This window comes from Enhydra lutris, unplaced genomic scaffold, assembly GCF_002288905.1.
Source record: "Enhydra lutris kenyoni isolate GAN:26980312 unplaced genomic scaffold, ASM228890v2 scaffoldscaffold17, whole genome shotgun sequence".
Classification (NCBI taxonomy): domain Eukaryota; kingdom Metazoa; phylum Chordata; class Mammalia; order Carnivora; family Mustelidae; genus Enhydra; species Enhydra lutris.
In genome coordinates, this window is record NW_019154101.1 from 42229628 (window position 1) to 42250122 (window position 20495).

Consider the following 20495-nt stretch of genomic DNA (forward strand, 5'->3'; position numbering starts at 1 on the left):
AATTGAAAATCTGAGTACCTGGAGGTTGTTTGGGAACCCTCTTTTCAATGCTGGGGCTAGAAGGACAGAGCATCCCCTGTCAAAGAGGCCAAGGATCACCTGGGCTTTGGATGTCTCTCTCTGCATTTCTAGGCATCTCGTTTCTGATGTCGGAAACACTGGTCCAGATCCAGACCATGGTGATAACCTTCAAAGTCCTGGGTGAGCTTATGTTTAGATCTATTCAGATTAATATCCCCTCCTTGACCCTCATTACTCATTTAGCTAACAAAGGGTGTCTTTCCTTGAAATCACATATTTAGAATATTTAGAACAGTGAGATGGATATTTTCCCTTCAAGCCCCCAGGTAATCCTTCCAGACATCTCATATTTATATGATATTGGAAAGGATTTAAAGTATTTTACAAACATTTTCTAAGTGTTAGGGTAAAAAATACATATAGGAGAAAGAGAATAAGACCAACGTTCTCATTGTTTGAACCAAGAGCAGGATAATATTCCCTGAGAACATGAGCCAATGTTCTTGACACCTGCCCATAAAGCAGAGTTTCTACAGACAAAAGATTAGTACTGCTTCTTTCTTGTTTCTTCTCCTACTGCCCTTCTCTCCTTCCTAAACTAGGGAAGATTAATATTGATATCTTGGTTTGGCAAGATGTGGGTAGAGTAGGTAAAATGTACACAAGATCTCTCTGTATTATTTATTTTTCTTTATTTTAGTGAGAAAGTAAGAGAGAGCAGGAGCAGGGGGAAGGACAAAGGGGGAGAGAGAATCTCAGCAGACCCCTTGCTGAGTGCAGAGCCCACCATGGGATTTGACCTCATAACCCTGAGATCATGACCTAAGTCAAAACCAAGAGTAGAAAGCTCAACTAACTGAGCCACCCAGGTGCCCCTCTTTTTTCTTTTTTTAAAATAATCCCTATACCCAACATGGGGCTCTAACTTACAACCCCAAGATCAAGAGTTCATGTTCTACCAGCCAGGCACTCATCTCTGTATTATGTCTTAGAAATAATATTATTTAATAATATAAATCTATACATAAATAAAATTTATAAATTATAAATACATAATTATGAATCATATTTAATATAATATATAATATAGTATATAATACATATAAAAGTATATGATATAACAATATAATAAAATTATAAACTATAAATAAATTTATATAAATTCATATGTAAATATAAATAATAAAAATTTCTCTGTATTATTACTTAAAAAGTAAAAGTATGTTATGTTACTATACAGGCCACTGGGCAAATGGCCAACTGTCCGCTGGGCAAAGCCAAACCTGATTCTCATTTTCAATGGATTCTGATTTTTTGGCCCTGGGTCACCATACTCATAGGATACACATTGATTTTGAATGCTATCCGGCATGTCCAAAATTTTTGCACTATAGAATGTGGATTTTTTCAATTTGAAAAGTTCAAGTCAATATAATTTTATAAGTCCTGTTTGTCAGAATATTAAGATTACAGAGATACATACCACAGGGCGCCCATCTGTGAAGTCTCTGACTTCCCCGAACTGGATTGTAATCTCTCCTTCTCTGAATTCTAGTAGCACTTTATCTACATCCTTTTACAACCCTGCCCTTTCTACTTGGTGTAATAGTTATTTAGGTGTGCGTCTAATCTCCTCAACTGGTGTCAAGGGCACTAGGCCCTACAAATTTTTCCCAGTGCCTTATACCCTTGCCCCTTGCCTTGAAGAGGACCTCATACTTTCTTGTTTATATACAAGTGAGTAAATCTATTCTGTTTCTAGCTCAGCTAAACTATCCGTCAAAAGAGACCAGTATTTAAATCCCATGATGTTTAGAATTCACTATAATAGTGACCTCTCCTGGACTGCTCATGTTATGCTCTGTGGTATGTTAAGTGCTTTATTTGCATTTTCCTACTTTGACCCCTTACTGAAACTCTATCAAGTGGTATTTTCCTCTTTACAACTGAGGAAGCTAAGGCTTAAAGAATGAAATATTTTTTCTCAAGTACACCCTGCTAGGGAATTGGCAAAACTGGGTTTGAGTCCAGGTCATTTGATTCCAAATTCCATATGCACAGTGGTTCCAGAATCCAACCTCCTGGTCAGCAGAGTAAGGCCTTCCAAGGTCCTTATTCCAAGAACTGTCTCTTAGAAAGAACCCAGGCACAGTTTATATACAGATTGGCCAGCTGTAATGGTCTAAGAAAAGCAGACAGTAAATCAGGTTGAAGCCCCATCTGACCGGAAGCACAGATAGACTGCAGTCTCCTGTGATTCTGGAAGCCTACAGTGCTGTCGATTTATTGTCTGAGAAGTTGTGTGTTTGTTTCTGAATAGGCAAAGAACTTCAAAGCTTCTGCCCTTACTGGAATAGATCTTTCCTAACTCAATTTACTCAGATTTATTTTTCATAAATTATCTATCTCCCGCCCCCAGGGAGATTATTTTTCAACATTTCTTTATAAGTAATTTTCTTAAAGAAAAAAAATGCAATTAAATATTCAAGGTCTTGAGTATTGTGTAAAAAGAATTTATACCTAAGTGAGGGGTAGGCTACATTTAAGCTCATAGATAACACTGAAACACGGCAGCCATGAATTATTACCCTATCTGGCATGCTCAATTGGAGCTGTGAGCTCTAGAATTTGCTGGATTTTTCTCCCATCTACACCTTTCATTTTTGAAGAAATCCTCAAAACCACAATAGACTATTCATTCATGTGCACCAACTTATCTCCAGGTGTTACTTAGGAAATTTGTAGCCCTGGGAATCTTCTTTGTCCTGAAAATGCCCTGTGGGCTGCCATTACTTTTTGTCCTTTATTCAAAGCTTTGGGTGAATGGAAGGACTGAGTCCAAGAATGGGGGTGACAGTTTGAAGCAGTTCACCCTTGGTCTGGTTCTGTGGGGTGTGGTATATTTCACTTCTCTTCTCCTTCTGCTTTTGTTCTCATTCCCAGGAAACACCTAGACCCTCTGGCTTTCTCAGTGTCAAGATTGTTCCTTCTTAAAGTCCTTTTGGTTGACTCTAGCCATTTGCGGTTTTGTTCCCTGTTAAAGTCCTTTTGTGTACCGGTGAGCAGGTGGAGGGAGTCTTTGTGGTTTGGGGTTCCTTGGGAGAATCTCTAGAAGAACATGACCCACACAGCAACATAGTCTTGCCCAGGTGTAAGACAAGGCTATCAAGAATTGTGTGAATAGGGGTGCCTGGGTGGCTCAGTGGGTTAAAGCCTCTGCCTTCGGCGCTGGTCATGATCCCAGTGTCCTGGGATCGAGCCCCGCATTGGGCTCTCTGTTCAGCGGGGAGCCTGCTTCCCCTTCTCTCTCTGCCTGCCTCTCTGCCTACTTGTAATCTCTGTCTAATAAATAAATAAAATCTTTAAAAAAAATTGTGTGAATACCATCAAGGGGAAAATGATCTCATAATAAATAGAACATCATGATGTTTGAATGTTTACTGTGTGTGGCTCACAGCTCCAGGGGCCTTACCTACACAACCCTGTTTAACCCCAATAATAATGCCTTGAGAGGAGGGCTCCTCTTATTTTCATCTTACAAATGGCTTAAACCATCTGTCTCACAGACAGGAAGCGGTAGAGCTAGGATTCAAAAACCATAGCAAAGTAGGTGCTCTGTTACAGTTCTTATCTGTTTGCTCTCTTACATTTATGATGAATTGATGTACTTGAAGGAGGAAGGAAATAGGTTAAGTGTGATATAAACTTTCTCAGGTACCCAATTACCACTTTTCTCTCTCTCTCTCTTTTTTTTTTTTTAAATTTAGAAACAGCCTTCTCTCCTCCAGCCAAAGGCCTAGAATGTCTGGGGTAACTTTTAATGAAATGATTTTCATTTTGTTTTTATGAAGACAGGTAATTATTCAATAAATGAGAAATAATAATAGGTTTTGTGTACCTAGTTTCTCCTCTGATGAGGTGCAAAGAAATTGTCAGACAACACTCAAGGGCGCTTTGTAGTATCTATATGAGTCCAGAGCCCTGAGCAATGTTGTTCTGCCCATTGTGCTTGGAAGGATGAAACAGATTTGGGGACTAGAAGAATGCTTTTGGAAAGATTAGCTGAGCAACCAATTACTAAAGTATTATTAGAATCCTAGTAAGTATAAGCACAGTTCTAAGCTTTGGGAGAGGAAGGGAAAAAACATCAAGAAAGGAATAAAGGGAAAAAGGAGGGAGGAAGGAGAAAAGGGAGACAGGACCCTTCTATCAGTAAAACCCCTCTTCAGCTCATCGTTCCTTCTAAAAATACTTCTGAAAATAATTCTACAGGAATCTCTCGTTATTGTTATAAATTCTCTTGTGATTTACAGATTTTATGTATTTCTCTGGCCTGTTATCAATGAAGATGTGTAGAAAACAAAAGACAACAGATACAGTTAGTGTTTAATCTTCAGACCATGGTAGGCTCTCTGGAACCTATGTCTTGGTTACACAAGCAGGCTACCTTGAAAATCCTGCTCACTAAATTTTTCTAAAGTCTCTCAGTAGGTTTTTAAGTCATCTCCTTACCATGTAAAGATTTTTTCCTTTTGTGAGCATTTTCAGAATTGACCCAGATTATATCCTGGGAAATCTGAGGAGGAGTAAGTGACAAAATGGCTCCTATACAAGGAGACAGTGCAATGTGAAATCCAACAGTTATTTTGTGCTCTCTTGTCCTATGTCAAAAAAGTCAACTATTGTTTCTATTTATGTTCCTTTCCCAGAAACCTCTTCTCTAAGGCTGAATTATAAAATACCATTTTAAAAAAGATCTATTGGAGGGGAGGGGCAGAGGGAGAGAATCTCAAGCAGATTCCCTGCTGAGTGTGGAGATCCACATGGGGCTCAATCTCATGACCCTGAGATCGTGACCTGAGCCGAAGTCAAGAGTCAGAGGCTTGGGGGTGCCTGGGTGGCTCGGTTGGTTATGTGTCTGTCTGCCTTTGGCTCAGGTCATGGTCCTGGGTTCCTGGGATTGAGCCCTGCATCAGGCTCCTTGCTCAGTGGGGGGCCTGCTTCTCCCTCTCCCTCCACCCCCCTCCCCCGCTTGTACTCTCTCCTTCTCTCTCTCAAATAAATAAATAAAATCTTAAAAAAAAAAAAAAAGAGAGAGAGAGGCTTAACTGACTAAACTACCCAGGCACCCCTATAAGATACCATTTTTATCTATTTGGGGGGTGGTTTAAAAATGAGATTAATGGGGACACCTCTTGGTGTCTTGGATTTTATCCAACTTGGATTTTATCAAGAAGGACCCATGTTCCTGTTTGCTCTGGTTTTTCTCTGTGCAGGAGCAGGGGGAGGGCCAGAGCGGGGAGGGAGAGGGAGAGAGAATCTTGAGCAGACATTGTGTTCTCAGTGGAGAGCCTGATCAGTGAGTGCTCCTGAGGGGTGGGGACAGTCAAGGGGCATAAGAACATCAAGGGGCATAAGAACATCAAGGAGCATAAGAACAAGTGTATCCCACGTTGGGTTTTAACTTACTTGCTTTGCTGTGCTAGCCCATAACTGCTCTCACCCCATTCCCAACAACCTTCCAAGTGAGCCCTATTTTGCAGCTGGATAGAGGACTGCAGGAACATTCCAGTAAACTGGATCCCATTCTCAGAAAAAAACAAAAACAAAAACAAAAAACCCCCCAAACCCACACCTGATTTGACAGTCCCAATTTTCCTGTCAGAAATTTGGGGTTGTAAGGACACCTGGCTGGCTCAATTGGAAGAACACCAACTCTTGATCTCAGGGTGGTGAGTTGAAGCCCCACATTGGGTGTAGAGATCAATAAATAACATAAATAAACTTAAAAAAAAAAAAGGAAATTTGGGGGTATAAAATCAGGCTACCCAAGTGAAAGGGATCGGTGAGATGGTGGCTGAAGGATGTTAATTTCCTTTAAAAGAAAATTCTCAAAATGTTAAAACTATGACTCTCAGACAAATCTAATATGAACATGATTCAAAGATTTTATTTGGGGTGCCTGGGTGGCTCAGTGGGTTAAGCCTCTGCCTTCAACTCAGGTCATGATCCCAGGGTCCTGGGATCCAGCACCTCATTGGGCTCTCTGCTCAGCAGGGAGCCTGCTTCCCCCCCCCCCTCGCCTGCCTCTCTGCCTACTTGTGATTTCTGTCAAATAAATAAATAAATAAAATCTTAAAAAAAAAGATTTTATTTAATTCATTAATTAAAGAGAAAACCAGTAAGACATTCCATAGATTCAAAAGAGAATCTGAGGGGCGTCTGGGCAGCTCAGCGGGTTAAGCATGTGACTCTTGATTTCAGCTCAGGTCATGATCTCAGGGTCCTGGGATAGAGCCCTGTGTTGGGCTGTGCACTCAGAGCAGAGTCTGCTTGTCCCTCTCCCTCTGTTCCTCCCCCCTGCTTGCTTGCTCTCTCTGTCATAAAAATAAAATTTTTAAACAAACAAAAAACAAAAGAGAATTTGAAGAACAGACAGTTGTAAGCAGCCAAGAATGCGTTGATGAAGTTGCTAGGAGATGCAAAGCTGAAACAAGTATCCTGTTAGTACCTATTAGGCACCGACATGCCTGGATTAATAGATTAATACCTACAGGGGTTAAAATGTCATGTTTGAAATCCACTTTTCCACAGGGCAGAAATCAATTGCATCTCTACATGAAAAATCTATTTGTATGTCTCAGGACAAGACTCATTTGCATTACAGTCTGTTTTCTACAATCTCTAAATGCTAACCTGGAAGGACCTGCTCCTCCACCCCCAGCATTTCCTTAAAAGCTACTTAGTAATCTCTTGCCACTTCAAAGTCTTTAACAATGTTTTATTATAATTTTAATCTACAAGATGGGGATGTGCCTGCTTGGAAGGCTGGTCTGAGGATGGCAGAGGGGTCCAAAAGGCCTGGCACTGAGTGCGTAGCTTAATCGATGACAGTTTTATTATGACGAAGTCACAGTCGGACTACAGTTTACTTCGGGAGCATTCGTGAGTGTACACCATTATAAGACAGTCACAGTCTGGTAGTAAATGGCTCTCTTACTGCAGACTCTTTCACTTAGATCATGGTTGTATAACTCTAGATCTATCTGCCAGCACATTATATACTTGGCTGGGGAGTTGGTCCATATTTCCGTCTTGATGGCAGAGCAGTCAGACGTAAAAGCCCATGAGAAATGCCTAATTTTGTTAGGCCTTTATAAATATCTTCAATAAATTAAATACTGAATCATCAGCATTATTTTTGTTCAGCACTCATATACGCAATTCATTGCTTACAGAATAAAGCTTTTAGTATCAAATACCCAAAGCTAGATGATAATGGAGGCAGAGTTATAGCTGCTTGAACAAATATGTCCCAGAAGTGCCAATTACCAGTCAGTGTCCATCTCAAGGGAGCTCTCTAGTGGTATGATCGATGGCTTGTCTGTCTACCTTTCCTGAACAACCTTGGTTCTCAAAGATTAAATAAAGATACATTAATTTTGCAGCTGACACAATGCATCGAAGGATAATAAATATGCTGGATGACTCTCAATTTTCAAAATTATTTCTGTTGTAGATGAAAACCAAAAGGCTGAGACGTAAAAAGAATAAACTTAAGGTCCTGCACTCGGGTTCAATGAATCAATTATACAAATACAGGAGGAAAAGGCCATCAGGGCAGTAGTCTGTGCAGAAAGATGAAGCAGGTTTTAGGTAATTCTGTTAATGGAAAACTCAACCTGAATCTATTGTGTGAAGCAGCTACTAAAATAGTTTTGTAAATTAAGCTTCATTAGTAGAAGTAGAGACAATGTCTGTATCACAAGAAGTCATAGTCTGTCAGGAAGAACTATGGTTTACATATGGGCTTCATAAGGGTGTCAGATTTTTTTTTTTTTTAAGATTTTTAAAATTTATTTGAGAGAGGAAGAGAAACAGAGCACAAACAGGGGAAGGGCAGAGGGAGAGGGAGAAACAGGCTTCCTGCTGAGCGGGGAGCCCAATGGGAGACTCGATCCCAGGACCCCAGGATCATGACCTGAGCCAAAGGCAGACTCTTAACTGACTGAGCCACCCAGAAGCCTCGACATTCTTTCTCTTTTTTAAAGATTTTATTTATTTATTTGAGAGAGAGAGAGACAGAGATAACGAGAAGACAGCATCAGTGGGGTGGAGAGGGAAAAGCAGGCTCCCGCTGAGCAAGAAGCCCGATGTGGGACTCGATCCTAGAACCCTGGGATCATGACCTGAGCCAAAGGTGGATGCTTAACTGACTGAGCCACCCAAGAGTCCCTCATTTTTTTTTTCTTCAAAAACTTAAGTGGTTGATACACAGAATAAAAGGATGTGTTGAGTACTTTTCCAAAGAGAAGATCTAGCCCAGTACACAGAAGTAATAGGAGGCACATCCTGTTGGCCTAATAATTAGAGGTAATGAAAGCTGTTATAGGACGTGATGTGAAGTAGTGAGCTTTCACCTCCGGAAATACCAGGCAGAGAGTAGACAACCACTGGAAGGGGCTCCTAGATGGATGGGGGCTGAGTAAGATGCTGATCAAGGGTCAAGGCAAGTCAAAGACTGTATGATCCTTGAGTAAATAATGGACATAAATTAGTCTTGAAGGATCAGCAGATTATTGTTTTTGTTCTAAAAGAATATAAATCAGTGCTTTCCCACAGAGGAAAGACCCTGTGAAGACATAGGAAGTAGCTGACAGCCAACTGCAAGGCCTTAGAAGAAACCAGCCCTGCTGACTCTTGGATCTTGAACTTCCAGCCTCCAGAACACTGAGAACTTTCTGTTGGTGAAGCCGTCCAGCCTGTGCTAGTTTGTTACGGCAGCCCCAGCTGACCGACGCAGACTTTTTCCACCTCCTCCAACTAGTGTGGTTCAGCCAGGAAATACTCCTATCTAGGAAGGATCCTGATAGAGTTAATAAGAAGCCACTTGCCTCACAACTCAAGGTAACCTGTGTTGATCCCTCAATTCCATTTCTGGGTATTTCTTTAAAGAAAACATAACTCTAACTTGAAAAAATACATGCACTCCCCCAAGTTCATTGCAGCATTATTTACAGTAGCCGGATAAAGAAACAAACTAAATGTCCACTGATGGATGACTGGATAAAGAAAAATGGAGTGTGTGTGTATATATATATATATATATACACACACTCAGCCATAAAAAGGAATTTTGCCATTTGTGACAACATGCATGGACCTTGAGGGTATCACGCTGAGTGAAATAACTCACACAGAGAAAAACAAAGGCTGTATGATCTCACTTAGATGTGGGATCTAAACAAAGAACTTGAGCTCGTATATACAGAGAATAGATGGGTAGTTGCAAGAGGTAGGGTGTGAGGGGTGGTGAAATTTGGTAAAGTGGGGTCAAAAGGTACAAACTCCCAGTCATAAAATAATTAAGTCATGGGATGTAATGTACAGCATGCTGACTATAGTTAATAATACTGTACTGTGTATTTGAAAGTCACTGAGAATAAATCTTTTTAAAAAAGTTTTCAAGCCTTCCTCAAAAAAAAAGTTCTGATCACAAGAAACGTGTTACTATGTGAGGTAACAGATGTTAACTAGGCTTATTGTGGTGATTATTTCACAATATGTATAGATGTCGAGTCATTATGTTGTTCTTCTAGAATTAATATAATTTTTTATAGCTCAATTAAAAACAACAACAAAAAAAAAACAACCCAGAAAGACTGCTGGACGTAGGCCGCCAAGGGGAGAGTGACTCATTCCCATCTGTAGCAACTCCAGATCGGCTCACATAAGCCTGAGGAAAATCAGTGGGGAGCGCCTAAATAGGAACACTTCCCCTCACTTGCTAACTCAGTTACCTCACGCTGGCCTCATTGCTAAGTGAGGTGGTTGCTTTCTGGAGCATGTGAAGAATTAGTTTATTCTATTGTTATTTTCCTCTTTATATTCCTTCATATTTTTAAAATTTTCTACCTGCACCTTCAGCTAAGAAAAGAAATAAAAAATTTAAAAAGTAATTAAAACAAAGCTTGAGTCTTTTCCCTTGAGGTGTTTTGCCAAAAAAGCAGCAAGAACAAGAGTAAGCTTCAAAACAAAGGATCAGAACACTGTTTACTCAGTAGGAAAGTAAATTCATATAATAAACCACCTTTTCAACCACCACCCTTGCGCGTTCTCTATCTTACACCTCTTCTGCCAGCTTACAGATATTTTGGGAACAGGAGTAGAAAAACATTATGAGAGATCACCTCGGGGAAATATTTGCAGCTGCTACAACGACATCACGAATTACCTTCATGTCCACTGATGGGTCACCCTGCAGCAGTGTCCATTCATACTGGACGATGGCATGGTCATCTGTGCTCTCACGGCCGTCCAAAACTACTCCGTCTGTAGGTAGTTGCAAGATCACATCCCGCCCGGCCTTGCTAAGTGGGGGCTTATCCTTTTCTGTGAAAGAAAATCAACAGTTTACAAGAGGGATGATCCCCTATTTTAAAAATAATTTAGTTAAAGAAGTATCTTGTAGGCTAGAATAGATGTAATCCAGCGAACAACTACTAAGAGAATGTATAGCAACTAAAAGTCATTTTCTCATTGGTTTTCATCATATTCTCTTTACATAATAAACAATAAAATAGCAACATAGTAGGAATATGGACTTCAACTATAACAGGTGTAGAAGAGGCAGTGTAGAGTATCAGCTAGTGGCAGTAGCTAGAACAAGGTGGTGGGTACAAGACCCAGTACTAGGCTATCCATTCTGGAGTAGTACTTAAATTCCCTAGAGTCAAATTTTCATTTAATTCATAAATAATTTAAGTTCAAAGTTCTATTAAATGAATTTATCAAAAAAAGACTTCTGAAACACATCTTTTTTTTTTTTTAAATCCACCTTTGATAGAGATTTTTTTCCCTTATCCTCAAGTTTTTAATATAGAAGTGATACAAAGTGTTCAATGTGTAGAAAATAAAGTTTGGAAAGTTAAGGCAAGTTCTTGGATTCATACAACATAAAACTCACTTAGAAATTTTCCAGAATATAATTTTTCATCTTGGAACATAGAAAACATTCACAGGTTCTAACAACTAATTTTTATTTATTTATTTTAAAATTCTTTTTCCTTTTTTTAAGATCTTATTTATTTATTTATTTGACAGAGAGAGAGAGAGAGAGAGAGAGCGCACGGGCGAGCGCACAAGCAGGGGGAGTGGCAGGCAGAGAGAGAGGGAGGAGAAGGCTCCCCCGGAGCAGGCGCCCCAAACAACTGATTTTTATAACAGAAGCTGGCACAGAGTTTCTGTATGATAGCAAAAGAAGTATATATTTACCTTTGATCTGGAATGGTACTAAATAATTCAAGGCTAACTTGAAGTAGTGTTCACTAACCACTAATCTTTAACTGATCGCTGCTTTAGTGCTGACGGACAGGAGAAGCTTCATACAGAAAACATATCTAAGAGCAGAGTTGTGAATATTTTATTGATTTAGGTTTATTAGTAAACTTGCCCAAATGCACTTATATCTTAAAGAAACTTAGTAATATAACTGGGGGAAAATTCTATAGGTTCTTGTAATTTATCCTTTTTGGCATCCACTATTTCCTCTTTCCTCCCACGCTGAAGCTCTGCCCAGATTCTGGCCTGGATTCTTCCTTAACTTTCTCTGAATGCGTCGCTGAGACACTGCTCTCTTCCTCCAGAGCCCCAGCTGCTTCCCAAACAAACATCTAAGGGCCAACCCAGATGTCCCAGCACCTGAGGCTAGCAGCAATCCTATTTGTTTCTCACTAGGCAACAAATGTCACTGTGGACACACTACAGCTAAAATGACTTTGAGATTCTAATCTGATTGGGTCATTTCCCTGCTTAAGAAAAACCCTTCAACAAATTACCATGACCTTTCAGAAGTTGTCCAGCTCTATCTTCTCATCTACTGATCCTCCCAATATCCAGACACAGAGATTTTCTCTAAGGGGCTGGCAGCAATGAGTGCTGCGGCTTTTCTAAATGAGAACGCTGTTGGTAGCCTCAAAAAGAGATGGCTTTTTATTAGCCCATTTACAGGGAATAAGCACACTTGCTACTGCCGATGGTTACATTTGTCTACTGAGAAGATGAGTCCCATTTGTTGTTGGTGTTGTTTTTTTTTTTTGTTTTTTGTATTCATTTTTGTTTTTTACTATTTTATTTATATATTTATTTGACAGAGAGAAGCACAGTGAGATAGGGAACACAATCAGGGGGAGTGAGAAAGGAAGAAGCAGGCTTCCCACTGAGCAGGGTGCCTGAGCATGGATCATGACCAGAGCTGAAGGCAGATGCTTAAGGACTAAGCCACCCAGGCTCCCTGGTGTTGTTTTGTTTTTTTAAAGATTTTTTATCTGCGAGAGAGAGAGAGAGAGAGAGAGAGAGAGAGAGAGGTTGGGGGAGGGACAGAAGGAGAGGAAAGAGAGTTTTTCTGTTTGTTTGTTTGTTTGTTTGTTTTAATTTTTTTATTTGACAGAGATCACAAGAAGGCGGAGAGGCAGGCAGAGAGAGAGAGAGAGAGAGAGAAAGAGGAGGAAGCAGGCTCCCCGCTGAGCAGAGAGCCCAATGTGGGGCTTGATCCCAGGACCCTGGGATCATGACCTGAGCCAAAGGCAGAGGCTTAACCCACTGAGCCACCCAGGTGCCCCGAGGAAAGAGAGTCTTTAAGCAGACTGGGCACTGAGAGTGGAGCTGGATGGAGCTGGACATGGGGCATGACCCTGAGATCACGACCTGAGCTGAAATTAAGAGTTGAATGCCTAACTGACTGTACTGCCCAGGCACCCCAAGACAAGTCCTATCTTTTTTTTTTTTTTTTAAAGATTTTATTTATTTATTTGACAGAGAGATCACAAGCAGGCAGAGAGGCAGGCAGAGAGAGAGAGGAGGAAGCAGGCTCCCCTAGAGAGCAGAGAGCCCGATGCGGGGCTCGATCCCAGGACCCCGAGACCATGACCTGAGCCGAAGGCAGCGGCTTAACCCACTGAGCCACCCAGGCGCCCCGACAAGTCCTATCTTTATAGTCATTTAAAACAATGAAGACTCATAATTCAGATTTAAATAAGCCACACAAGCAACCTTTGCCTAAGAAGAAATTTGTTTTGCCTTTTCCATCGCAGAGCAAAGAACTAGTGTCAGAGGTCTTTATTCTGCTTCTCCCAGGTAAGGAAAGAGGTAACAATTTCGCTACTAATAAGCCATTTTACAGAGTGTTACTGAGAACTTTCTTTTGGCTCTGGAAGTTTCATTGCTTTCCACACAATGGTTTACCACTTTATAATTCTGTAAATCATCTTATAATTTGTAGAAATACATTATAGTTAGCAACTATTCGCATGAAAATTTGTTTTAAAATACTTTTTCTAAGTAAACAAACTAAAATATACCTATACGATATAAACAACAACGAATGCTATATTTTTAAGCTCTCAAAGATGTAACCCCAAAGTCTTAAATTGGAAAAATTAGGTAAGTTCTGAAATATCCCACATGATTACACAACTAATTCATCCTGCCTCTCCTGGAAGAAGAAGTTTTAGTTGTTTACTTTTCTTTAGGTAAGCTTTAAGATATGATATATGAGCATAGCAAAACCCTCATATCTTCCACACTGTTGTAACGGAAGTAAGAGAGATACATTCCCTCCTCAGTTCAAGTCTGGGCAAATTATGCTGCATAAGGGGCACCTGGGTGGCTCAGTGGGTTAAGCCACTGCCTTCGGCTCAGGTCATGATCTCAGGGTCCTAGGATCGAGTCCTGATGCAGGCTCTCTGCTCAGCGGGGAGCCCGCTTCCCTCTCTCTCTCTCTCTCCCTGCCTCTCCATCTGCTTGTGATCTCTCTCTGTCAAATAAATAAATAAAATCTTTAAAAAAAAGTTATGCTGCATAATGTATTCTGAAATAAGTCAGAGCTTATCTACCCAGGAACAGATCTTAAAAATAAACAACAATCAGAAGAGGAAAGGAGTGTGCTATCATTTAAAAATATTTGACTTGCTGGGACACCTGGCTGGCTCAGTTAGGGGGTGTGGGACTCTTGATCTTAGGGTTGTGAGCTTGAGTACCATGTTGGGTGTGGAGATTACGTAAAATCTTGAAGGGCTGCCTGGGTGGCTCAATCGGTCAAGCGTCTAACTCTTGATTTTGGCTCAGGTCATGATCTCAGGGTCATGAGATGAAGACCGGCATGGGGCTCCGCACAGGGCGTGGAGGTTACTTGAGATTCTCTCCCTCTGCCTCTCCACCCCCTCCCCAACTCTCCCTGTCTCAAAACAAAACCAAACAAACAAAAAAACCCCACCCAACTTAAAAAAAACCTTGGCTTGCTGATAAAGAACAAGATAAAGGTAAATTTGAATTTTCATCTTCAACTGTAATAAATCAATATTAAGTACTATAGAAACACTGATTTCTTTTGAAAACTAAACACACTTGGTCAGAGGCAAAATAAGACTCATACCAAATTTGAAGAAGCATATCAAGTTAAGACATTTTATACAGATAAGAATATTGCTAAGTAATCTGATTTATAACACACTGCTGTGAACGAAGCCTTAATAATAACAAGCAGGTTTTGCAACCTAGATCTGTACTGTGTGGACACAAATGATATAGTGGAGGTTGAGAAAGTAACAGAGACTCCAGAAGTCTGGACACAGAAGGGGGCCAGACTAAGGGAAGAGGCTTAGATACTATGTGTCAAAATCCATGTGGTTGGTTTTTGTGATTTTCTTTTTTCATTGTGTCTTCTTCCTAATTGTAACACTTCAGGAAAAGATTATTCACAACCCCAATATGACTATCATCATTTTTGGTGTGTATCGTTATTGTCTTTCTCTGTATGAGCTGATGATAATAAGTAAGAGGTGTCATTTATTGGGTGATTTCTTTATACCAGGCTCCAGGCTAACCGCTCATGAGCCTTAATGTCACTCAACTTTCACAAATCTCTGGGGTAGGTATTATCATCTGCGTCAGACTCATGAGGAAATGAGAGGCAGAGGCTTAGTTGCTTAACATGATACAAATGATAAATTTGTCAGTTTGGATGTCAGCCCAGATCTTTCTAAATATCCCCAAAGTATATCCAGTTATAGGAAATATAAATTTTATATTCTGAATTAGCCTACTAGCTTATCAATATGTTCTATTTATTGATATTTATTCATATATTCTAGTAACATTAATAACATTAATAACAATAAATATTGCTATTAATAATAAATAATTATATTTACTTATATATTCTAGCAACATATCTAGTTATGTTACCACATAAATTTCACAGTTGCCACTTTAATTTTTAACATCTGCCTTTAACCTTTAACCTTTAACCAAGTATATATTGGACATATACTTTATCAATTTTTTTCACCATTGTAAATAATGGCACAATAAATTTCCTGGCTCCTACTTTTTCTTTAGCATGGATCACTTTCCCATAAAAATATTCCAGAAGAACGAATGACCATTTTAATAGTGTCTGCTATGTATTTCCTACGAGACACTTGGACAAGGCTCCATGACTCATGTGTGGCAAGGCCCTTTATGGCAGTTTACTTTCTCTCACAGAGCCTTCTAGTACACTGGGGATTATAATGGAACCTAGATCTTTGGCTGTTGTGAGGAGAGTGAGTTCATGTGTCTAAGGACCTTATAATAATGCCTAGCACCAAAATCAGCAGCTGTGACAAACGTGGCTGACGGGTTCTGCCATAAATTTGTGCCATCTCATTCCACGTGCCCCTTCATCATTTCATGATGTTTTGATTCATCTCAAATGGCCCCCTGACAAATTCTCTGCAAGAGCTTTTCTAAACGATATTCATGCTCAGTTAGCCTCCAACTCTGTATACTCACAAGAGTTGGAAAAAAAGGCAGTTCTAGAAGGAAAAATGTAGAAGTTTCAGAAGCATAGAGCTTCAAGAGGTTAAGCATCTAGGCAAGGCAAACACAGGGTGTGTGGGTAGATAACCTTTGACCTAGCTGCAAATGAGGGTACCTGGGGACCTGAGCTATACCCTTCTAGTAACATGTTGCTGGGGATCTGAAGTGTGAGTATGACAGTGTTTTCCAGAATGAGGACCGAGCCCTGTGGTCACACATTTTTATCCCTAACATCTACATAATTGAATTCCCAGACAAACACCCCCTAGGGAAGGGAAGGGGAAAGAAGGAAGAGGAAAAAAAAGTGACTCAGAAACTCCTACTACTAAGCTTAACTTAAAAAAAAATTTTTTTTTAATTTCCATGAGCATATTCTTCCCTTGCTTATTTTCCTTTTGATTTCCTCTAGCTTATAAGAAACCTGGTGAGGTTGGTTTCTTCCAGATGTGGAGTGAGAACAAGAGAAAGGTTTTGTTTCTTTACTGCTGGGATTTTTTTAGTCCATGTTTGAGCAAGGAGGAAGAATGTGTGTGTAATAGCCATGGGGCAGGCTCAGGGATGTTGGTGGAGGTCCAACTGAAAGTGTCTCTTGCTTTTGCTTCAGGGAGAAAACTTTGGGGTTCTTTCCAATGTCTGTCTCAGGGCTGATCAGTCACAGGGTGGCTTTTGATGTCTGCTCCCCTGACAAGGGTCCTGAGCTTTCTCTCAGGTGGAGGTGAGTAAGCAGATGGGCTCACCTGTGGGTATGGTTTGGACCTTCAGGTCCGAGAGACTCCAGATTTCCAAAATGGCTGAGGCTCCCCCCACCACCCCCAATATCGCTATATCATTCTTATGTTATCATAATCAAAGAGCAAAATGCAATCAAACACACAGCCAACCACATGTGGGCCCAATCAAGGTTTTATTCCCTCAGTGGCTTTAATTTCCAACTACCACATTTTTTTTTGTGCTTCTTGTAGGGGCTTTGACTATCATTCAGAGCATCTGCCTGAAGTAAAACCACAGAATGAAAAAAACTTCATTAACTCTTTTAAAAAGAGACGTGCCTTCAACTTTCTTATTTTCAATTAAAATCAAATCCCTTCCTAACCTTCTTTACAAAAGGGACTGTAGTTCATGGGAATCAGTTGGACCCACTTCAAAATTTCTGACACCAAGTTTCCCTTCTCATTTTTGTCTGATGAAAGCCACTGCACATGGAATCATGAGTTCTGAGAGCTAAGCTCAGAAACGGGTGTGCCACGAGCAGTCTTTATCTAATTAGATTTTGCTCCTGCGATTACTCGACACAAACTACGACTTATAAAAATCTAAGCCTATTGAAAATCTGAGCCTAGGGGCCCGTGGGAGGCTCAGTGGGTTGAGCCTCTGCCTTTGGCTCAAGTCATGATCTCAGGGTCCTGGTATGGAGCCCTGCATCGGGCTCTCTGCTCAGTGGGGAGCCTGCTTCCCTTCTCTCTCTCTGCCTCTCTGCCTGCTTGTGATCTCTGCTTGTCAAATAAATAAATAAAATCTTTAATACAAAAAAATCTGAGCCTAAGATAAACTTTTTTTTTTTTCTTTAGAGCTTTTCTCCTTTAAATCGAATTTCTGTGAATCCTCTCAGATTAGCCTCAGGCTAGAAAAATTCCAGAAGCAGGCCATGGTGCCCTCTCTGCCCAACCTTCCGGGTTTCTCAGAAACCATCTATAAAACAAGAGTCAAAGCCATTCCTCTGGATACCCCCGAACTAAAATCCCTTGGAACGAGGATGCTTCATCTCTAACTTGACTGTACTGCCCAAGTGGTCTCCCGGGGGCCGCCACCCAACAGGTGCCAGGGCAGCAGGGCCCGGAGGTTTGGCCCGGCCTCCTCCCGCGGGGTGCTCACCCGTGCGCGGCGAGGCTTCCAGGTCTTCCCGCCGGCCGTCCAGGGCGCGGCTGAGGCTGTAGCTGCTGTAGCCGCGGTGCAGCGCGAACTTGCACACGCTGCGGCCGCGGGCGGTGCAGTTGAAGAGGTAGCAGCCGAGCGCGGCGGCGGCGGGGGCCGCGGGCCGCCGGGGCAACTCCACCACCGCCACCGAGCAGCGCGGCTCGGAGCAGCAGGCCGCCACGCACTGCCGCCAGTCACGTACAGCCGCCGGCGCGCTCAGGAAGCTGGCGCCCGCGGCCAGGGAGTCCTTGGTGCGGATGATGGCGTCCGGCATGGCGCTGTAGCCGCCGCCGCCCGGGCCCGGGCAGCCCTCCTCTGGGGGCCCGCCGCCCGCGCGCAGCTCCAGCTCCAGCTCCTCCTGTGGCCGCTCCTGCTGCAGCTGCCGGCGGAACTCCTCTAGCAGCTGCTCCACTCCCGAGAGCTGCGCGTGCAGCTCGGACAGCGGCGCGGACGGCGGGCCGGACGCGCGGACGCTCGGCAGCCACAAGCAGAGCAGCAGCAGCCCGCGTAGCGCCAGGTGCCGCGTCGACAGTCCGCGCCCCACGCCCGCGCTCTCCGGGGCGGCGAAGGCCATGGTGGCCGGCGCTGAGGCAGCGGGCCTTAGGAGCGGCCGCAGAGCGCGAGGAAGGCGGGAGAACGCGGGACCCTGTGCCTGTCTGGTGTGGTCGTGGCGGCCGCTAGGCCCCGGCGCCTCACAGCGCGGCCTCCTCGGGGCCCGGCTGTGCCCCCGAGGCCGCGGGCGCGCGGTCGCCGGCGGGAACCGCAGCGACGGGAGGCATAGCCGGCCCCGCCTGGCACCGCCGCTCGTACTTTGGGGAGGCTTCCGGGAACGCCCGCGCCTCTCTGCCCGGACCCGGGCGCTCTGTGAGGCGGCCAGAGGGCCTCCGCGCGGATCAGCACCCGGCCTGTGAACAGTGGCCGCGGCGGGGGCGGAGGCGCGCCAAGCCCCGCCCAGCTCACCTTCCCCCCGCCCCGGTGCGGCCCGCCCCCGCCTCCCACCAGCCCCGCCCCTCCCGCGTGCGGCTCAGTTCTTGGCTCGCGTTGACCCCATCCGCACACCCGCCTCTGAAGGCTCTTCCAAGCTGGGAGGGCGCGCGAGGGAGACCTGTTGGGTGGGTTTCTAGCGGTGCTGTACTGAGAATGCATGGGCGACCGCGGCCCTCCGAGTCTCGGCGGGGGATTGTGCCTAAGCCCACTCGGCTTTATTGACACGCGAGACCTGCTTGGGGAAGCTCAGATCTTTGTGACCTCAGGGTCTGGTTTAGAAAACGGACTTGAACTGGGGAACCAGTTCCGACAGTCTTTGGTCCTTCACCTCCAACGTCCCCGTCATGTTCTCGTCCCCAGATGCACTTGGGTAGCAGAAGGCGGGCAACGCTGTTGAAAAATATAAAAGTCAAGTAGTCACAGGCAGTCGTATGTCCACAAACACAACCGGAATTCTGAACACATGCAATTATGAGAGCCTGATGATTTATCACTATATAGCATGTAGAGACGCCTTCAGCTTGGATCATGCAAGATCTAGTGAAGACGTATTTTATTTAATTAAATTTAGCAGATTACCTTTTCCTTCATGGAAATACGCTTGACATGTAACATGTTAGTTTCAGGTGTACATAAGGATTCAACATTTGTATGTATTGTTCACGGATCACTGCAACATCTGTCACCATACACAGTTACAAAACGGAGCAGCAGTGTTTTGTTTTGTTTTTAAGGATTGTGTTTATTTATTCGAGAGACAGCACGAGAGGGAGGGGCAGAGGGAGATGGACGGCGAATCTCCAGCGGACTGGGCCCAGCATGGTCTCACGGTCCAGGCAGGTGGATCACATGACCTGGCGATCCTGCCCTCCTGGGAAACCCGAGTGTGTGGCTCAACCCACTGCGCCACCTAGTGGCCCCAGAGCTGTAGTGTTTTAAATGGCATAATAAGGTTTATGAAAATCCCGTCCCACGGAGACCACACCTGAGTTGTAACTGACTGCCAGTGACTTCTACATCTTTTTTTCAGAGTCTCTATTGATTCGTTTTTCCCCTGATTATGGATCATATTTTCTTGCTTTTTGGCATGTCCAGAAGTTTTTTTGATTGGATGCATGAACATTGTAATTTGTACATGGTTCAATGTCATTTTTAAGAGGGAAAGAGAAAATAATTGGTTAGAAACATAGCAGTTTCTGAATATATATATATGGTTTTAGAGCTTATATTTGCTTTCAGATCTAGAACAGAGAAAGAGTTAGAACTAGAAGGTAAAAATACAAAAGAAGAAAAAGGAAAAAATCCATTATTTCTTGCTATTCCAGGAAAATTCATAGAGTTCATGAGATTGTGTATATGCATGACTCTGAAGCTGAAATATTAACCTCTTAGCCCTACAGGGAGTGGCACACTTTGGGTTACAGGTTCTTCCACCTCTGAGATATTCACCCTACGCAACTGAAGCCACTTAATGATGTCCTTGACAGCATAAGGATTCCTTTCACCTTAGACCTCAGAGAGCTCCAGTAGGCTTATGATAAAGAGAAACTGTCATGGTGATAAAAATTGACCCTGAAGGTAGCATTCAAATCTTCTAAACACTAGATGTGATAAAATAATTATTAATATTAAAAAGAAACACATGATAATAGGACATAGCATTAATTAACAATTGTAATGATTTCAAAGTTTGCCAAGCAGTTTCTGGTACACGA

The 20495-nt window shown here is 42.7% G+C and overlaps 1 protein-coding gene across 1 annotated transcript in view; it reads right to left on the minus strand.

Annotated features, from left to right (window-relative positions):
• Positions 1 to 18424, minus strand: part of LOC111147646 (LDL receptor related protein 11) — a 46845-nt gene extending 28421 nt beyond the window's left edge. Inside the window, exons 1-2 of the mRNA XM_022503840.1 lie at positions 17752 to 18424; positions 10256 to 10413 (exon numbers count right to left, since the gene is read on the minus strand). Of these exons, the coding sequence (XP_022359548.1) occupies positions 10256 to 10413; positions 17752 to 18367 (774 nt within the window). The 5' untranslated portion in view covers positions 18368 to 18424. The remainder of the gene's footprint in view (positions 1 to 10255; positions 10414 to 17751) is intronic.
• Positions 18425 to 20495: the final 2071 nt, after the last annotated feature.